At 33.0% G+C, this 7,154-nt stretch overlaps 1 protein-coding gene across 1 annotated transcript; it reads right to left on the bottom strand.

Moving 5' to 3' along the window:
• LOC124929953 lies at positions 1-966 on the bottom strand. The gene has a single exon (XM_047470330.1). It carries the CDS (start codon positions 964-966, stop codon positions 1-3), a length of 966 nt encoding a protein of 321 aa, XP_047326286.1.
• Between the last annotated feature and the right edge of the window lie 6,188 nt (positions 967-7,154).

The following is a 7,154-nucleotide window of genomic DNA, read 5'->3' as shown; positions in this document are numbered from 1 at the left end:
CTATAGATTCACAATCTCCATTTGAATGGTACTACTACTATTACTAGTACTCATCAAAGGCACATATTCCCCAAGATATCCTTCAAGATGATCAAAAAGTGCAGTCTTATCAATTGTTTCACAATGATAACTCTTGCAAACATAATAAAGCACACTTATCGTCACTAAACCACCCAAATTCAAAAGCACAAAGAAAGCAACCAAAAATCCACCAGAAACAATCCTAAACACCAAACTGACTGGATCTCCCACATCAGCAAACACCACAATTCCAGAAACCATATTCATACCAACAGAAGGAAGCACATAAAAATATGTCAAAAAGAAAACCATCATTGTTTTTCCCTTCAAAAGCCGGTAACTTTTCTTAAATGCAGAAAACCCATTAACAGGTTCAAGAACAGAAACCGCACTAGCCATAAAACACAATGCAGTAATGTAAACTTGAACATGAACAAGTGCCAGTGCTATAGCGAATATGAAGAAGATAAAGAGTAAGTTGATAAAGATTTTATCGGAGGATTCGGGGAACGTGACAAGATTAATAACAAGGAGAATTAGCAGGTTGTAAACAGACATTAGTAAAGAAATACATAGGAAGGTCTTAAAGAGACGTGAGAACAAGTTTGGAATAGCGGACATTGTGGATAAGAAAGAGACGGGCTTGGAAGTGTAAATGGAAGCTGAGATGAAAACAACAGCAGATGTGGAGAGGATTGCGAGTACGATGAGAATTATATGATAGATTTCGTATATGAAGAGGAATTTTATGGGGTGGGATATATCAATTAGCAGAAATAGGGGAAATGTGAAAATGGAATTGCACAATATGGCTAGGGAAAGGGGGAGAATTAGGGTTAGGGCTACGAGCAAGAATGTTTTAGGTGATTTTGCAGTTATTTTTATTGTCTCATCTAAGATGTTTCCTATGTGGAGAAATTGGAGCTGTTCTTGTGGGAGATCCATGGCTAGCTGTTCGAAGAAGAAGAAGAAGAAGAGTGTAGTATGCATGATCAATGAAGGAGTTTATTATTATATAATCAAAATATAATTTATTTGTTTATTTTTAATTCATTTTTGACTCAGCTTCCTTATTCTATGACTTAATAACGGGTTTTTTTTCTTTTTTCTTTTTTTATAATTATTATTTTCAGTTAATCACTCAATCCTGAAGAAAATGTATTTTTGACACCTATATTTGTGTTGATCAAGTCCATAAAAATTCCTAAATCAATCCAATTATTTTTCCTACATTTACTTAATTCTTTGCAAAAATAATAAAAAACAAATTTAAGATTCTGATTATTTGTTCTAATGTTAGCTAACATTTAGATTTATTTATATTACTTTCTACATGACTTGACTCTCCCATCATTTACAAGATAGCCCTAATGAAAGCATTTAGGGAAAGGGATGCCCTACAATTTGGTATAGGGTACAAGAATTTATATATATATATATATATATATATATATATATATATATATATATATATATATATATATATATATATATATATATGGGAAATGATATAGGAACGAATTGGGGGAACGAAGAAATGGGAGGGAAGCCACCTGGCATGCCACGGAGGAAAGAGAAAAAAATTACATCTCCTCTCTAGCAAACCCTCATATCATTTCTGGCTCATCAAACAAAACCCTCCTTATTCTTCTTCTTCCATTTTCTTCACCCTCGGCACGCTGTTTATCATCTTCTCCTTCCATTCTTTAGATTCGTCTTCATCCGCACCGTCTAGCTTCTTCTCCTTACATTCTTTAGATTCGTCTTCATCCTCGTCATTTAACTTCGTACTGTTCTTGCGTCTTCATCCTCGTCGTCCTTCCGTTCTTTAGTTTCGTCTTCATCCTCGTCGTCTTCTTCTTGCGTTTTGTTTAGATTCGTCTTCGTCACTGTCCGACTGTCCGATTAGCTTTTTCTTCTAATGGTATATCTTCTATGCCATCATAGCTTACTTTTTTCTTTGTTTCTCTGTCATCATAACAACATAGGACAACATAGTTTAATGTAAGACAAGGGACAACAAAGTGTAAGACACTGTACAACATAGTACAATAGCGTATTAAACACAAGACAATAGACTTACAAGTTCAGCCCTTTCAAGGTCTCCAAGCATTAATCCAAACTCCGTCAGTTCCTTTAGTAATACAGTATTATAGTCCTTTTGTGACAAATTTGTTGCACCCTGTTGAAGAACTTTTATCTTAGACAAGAAAAAAAGTATTATATAAAGACTTAATGTTCATGTGTAGTACTCAAACTATGAATGACTGAGAAAAAAACCCGGCTTCGAGGTGCTCCTGGCTTTTTAGTGTGTTTGACGCAGATATTCATTTCATGAGCCCAGGCATCGATTATCCCTGCATTCAACCAACTATTTTTCTGAATTGTCTTTAGGGTGCCGCGTTTGAGAGTAGTCATAATGCTGAAGTATAAAATCTCCTCTTGATCTGTCTTTTCTGCGAATACCAGGTTCGCGTATACCTTATCCCTAACTCTCAAGTGTGGTAATTCAACCTCCATCTCAACAATATAAGGCGATCTCAAATGGGTTGGTAGTGTGACGACTCTCCTCGGTCGTTGGGGAGTTGGCAATATCATTGAAATAGGCTCTATTATCATTGGGTTTCCACTCATTACCAATGACTTCCCACTATCATTTATTTCCTCATCATCATCATCTTCATCGTCATTATCAACCTCAACATTATTATCATCATCGTCGTCATCATCAACCTCAACATCATTGTTGTCGTCGTCATCACTATCACCATTTTCATTATTGTAATCAAAATCCTCATCTACATCACTATTATCAACATCCTCCTCATTTTGCATCTCCTGGATATTGGTAACGTCCTCCTCATTTTGCATCTCCTTGACAATGGTAACGTCCTCCTCATTTTGCCCCTCATGAACAATGTTAACGTCCTCCTCATTTTGCCCCTCATGAACAATGTTAACGTCCTCCTCATTTTGCCCCTCATGAACAATGTTAACGTCCTCCTCATTTTGACCCTCATGAACAATGTTAACGTCCTCCTCATTTTGCCCCTCATGAACAATGTTAATGTCCTCCTCTTTTTTCCCCTCCTGGCCCACAGTGCAGTCATCATGGAATTGCTCTTCTGATTCTTCGGCTTCTTCTGAGTTTTCAGATGGTTCTTGGAACCTATTGTGCATGGCTTTTATCCTCTCTATAGCCTCGCTCAAGGGCTTGATACAATTGTCGTGGATGAAAGTCACGCCGACAGATTTGGAGGAGTTAGAGAATGTGCTCAAGTGTTGCACTGCATCTTCAACCTCGTGTATAACCCTCGCCATTTGATTTGTTGCTTTGGACAGTCTTTCCCAAGCAGCCATTTGATCAGTTGGGACACCTTCATTAGTTTGTTGCTCCGAAGCATTATCACATATTGAAATCCTATCAATAATACATCCTCGACAGAACTGCCCATTTTTCTTTTCCACACTATTTCTCTCTTTAACCATCTTGTCATTCCAGCAAGACAGGATTGGGAAAATCCTGTGCTATTTTCGTCTAGTTCTGAACTCTGATACTCTGTCCATGTAGCATAGCTGAAGGAAAAAATGAAAGGTTTAGTATTTACTAGTTTAAATTGGATGTTTACAAAAAAAAATTACATTACCATAAAGAACGTCAGTGGCCCTGTAAAGTACGAGGTTGGTTTCGCTTGCCACTCTGTTATACTGTCAATAAGTTCGGTGTATACAAAATTGAACCAATTTAAATTCTTTATTTCATCAACATTCACCAGGGATTTCAAAATCTTGAACCTACAACATAGTTTCAGGACAGAATAGTATTAGACGGGACAATATTGTATAACACTACTGAAAACTCAATGAAATACACAGGACAACATAATGTAATACACGGGACAACATATTGTAGTACACAGGACAATATAGTATAATACACAAGACAACATGGTGTAATACTAAGGTTTACCTGCAAGATTTATTCTGATGGGTGGAAAGAAAACTCGATACCACATAGATGACAAAATCACGCTTGAAATTGTCATCTGCGGATAGGTTTTGTTTAATAATATTTGGCATGCTTGTTGTTGAAGGAGCTCCTCTATTTGGTTGCCCCACCCATCTCGACCTCCATGCCCTCAGTACTTTTATATATTTCAGTGATTCAGAGTCTTCATATTTCCCTATCGACTCCTCGATTGCAATGTCACCTCGGGGGAGATTCAAAACGTTATAGACATCCTCTTCGTCTATTCTTAGTCTCTCCCCGTTGCTTAATGGCAACCAACTCTTGTTGGGTTTGAAATTCTTCAAGAGGTGAAGTGACAATTTCTTGGGACATTTAGAGACGCTCAATGAGAGCATTGAGCCGAATCCTATATCCCTAACAACTTGTTTCTGTAAGTCCGTCAGCTCTAGAACAAGATGGTATAATCCTTTTGGGCAGGTCCTTAATGGAAAAGTTTCTGGGCTCCTTTTACCCCGAATCGTAATTTCTTCTCGCAGGTTGTATTGTTTTTGCTGGAGTTGTGGTCTTGCATTTAGAAGCAGCCTTCGCAAGCACTATTAAGGGGTCAGAGCGAGTAACCTTCCTGTTATTCCTGTTATATACCACCCCACTAAATCTTCTGCAAAATAATAAAGAAGACATTAGTACTATAATCAACATAGGAGAACATAACTAAAAACACATGACAATATAACTAAAAACACATGACAACATAACTAAAAACACATGACAACATAGTCTAACACACAGGACAACATAGTCTAACACATAAGACAACACAATATTAACAATTTAAGCTTAATATTTATCAACTGTCTTTCTTCCTATCTTATTTCATAACAGCTGCTTTAATCATAACTCTATTATCTTCTTCATTTCCTAATACCACTCACCTAAATTTCAAAGATTTAATCATATACCTCTGCTTCATAAACAAAGAGTTAATCATTTCCTAATACTTCTGCTTCATAAACAAAGAGTTAATCATTTCCCTAATACCTCTACTTCATAAACAAAGAGTTAATCATTTCCTAATACCTCTGCTTCATAAAATGATATAGATATATCGATAGTTAATCATATACCAGAAAATAAAAAACTGATTCAATAAAGATTAAACAAGAGGAGACAGTTAACGCTGCAATAGATCCATAATGAACAGGGGACACAGTAAATGAAAATAGTGCAACAATGATAACTTACCTTTCATCTCTATCTGAAGTTAACACTGCATCTCTATCTGGCTTTTTCCTTTTACCTAAAGTGTTTTTGTTCTTCTCTGTCATTGTTTTAGCGGATTCCATTTGAGCGGATATTTAGGGTTAGAGTTTGAGCGGATACTTAGGCTAGGTTTAAACGGATTTGAGAGTGAGTTTGAGCGGAAATGGTAGTGAGTTTTAGCGGAGATAGAATGAAGATTGAAGAGAAGGTTGTTAATCAGAAATGAGAGTGATTTTCAGCGGAGATAGATTGAAGATTGAAGAGATGGTTGTTGATTAGAAATCGAGTTTTTGAAGAGAGGGTTGTTTAGAGAATTTTGAGCGTTTCCAAATTGAAGAAAGAGAATGGTTGAGAGGAAATGGAAGGAGTTTGAAGTAGAGGTATTATCCTACGTGGAAAAATAAAATAAAATTAATTAACATGGCATGCCAGGTGGCTTCGCTCCTCATTTTGTTCCCCCATAGTCGCTTCTTGTATCATCCCTCATATATATATAGAGGAGTGATAGAGTGATGGAATTTAGTGAGGAAATTTGGTGAGGGAATTACGTGTCATCACCTTCATTGGTTTAAAAATGTAAAAGTGGGAGGAAAGAGAGAAAAGAATAAGATTATGACACGTCATTCCCTCACCAAATTCCCTCACCAAATTCCCTCACCTAATCATTTCTTATATATATATATATAGAGGTAAAGTAATATTTATTTATTATTATTATTAATACAACTTACATCTATATAATTTATTTTTGAAAATAATTTATAATTATACAATTCTAATTTTAAATATAATTTTATAAAATTATTATTATTAATATTATATTTTATACAAATAATTAATCAACTTACATCTATATAAAATAGTATAGTTGATTAATATTTATAGGTAGAGTAATATTTATTTATTATTATTATTAATACAACTTACATCTATATAATTTATTTTTGAAAATAATTTATAATTATACAATTCTAATTTTAAATATAATTTTATAAAATTATTATTATTAATATTTTATTTTATACAAATAATTAATATTTTTTAAATATACAAATATTTATAATATTACATTAATTTTAAAAATAATTATTAAATATTAATTAATATATAAAGAAATTTTATTTGTATAATTATATAAATTAAATCATAAGAAATTATATATAAAATAGTGTAAGCCATATAATATTATTTATTTTAAAAATATAATTATTACTATGATTATATGATTAGATATTATTTTTTATTGAGTAATAATAGGAGAACAAAAGATTTGTAGCAAAGTAGCAAAATAATGTGAAAGGGGTTAATGACTAAACATAATTTTAAATTTTTATTTACCTCTCTTATATTAATTAATAATTTATCTCTCTTCTCTTTATTAATAATTTAATCTATTTAATCTTTATTAATAATTTATTTCAAATATTAATAGGCACACTAATAAATCAAATAATAAATAATAAAATATATATTATATTTGATAAATATATATATTTAAGAGAATAAAAAAATTGAGGAAAAAAAGAGAGAAGGAATAACTTTACATTAGAAAAAGAAAAAAATATGAAAAAAGTGAAAAAAAGAATAAAATTATTTGATTTTTTCAACCAAAATTAGAGTCGATTGCACCGTCGTAGTACTCACTTATTCTCACCCAAATTATCAGAGTCAGATTCGATCATCGTAATACTCACTTATTCTCTCACCCAAATTATTAGTATTACATCCAAAACAATATATTATACATGACATCCCTTAATAAGTCAAGGATGGCCGGGATTGCATTTACTACCCTTGCCGTTTAACTTCAAAGATTTGTTACCATTTATATTCTGATTTTACAAATTTATCTGACACCCGTTTAGATTATATTATTTACAAATATAAATAAAATTTTAATATA

The sequence above is a fragment of the Impatiens glandulifera genome, chromosome 3, assembly GCF_907164915.1.
Source record: "Impatiens glandulifera chromosome 3, dImpGla2.1, whole genome shotgun sequence".
Classification (NCBI taxonomy): domain Eukaryota; kingdom Viridiplantae; phylum Streptophyta; class Magnoliopsida; order Ericales; family Balsaminaceae; genus Impatiens; species Impatiens glandulifera.
This window is presented reverse-complemented; position numbering and strand designations above follow the sequence as displayed.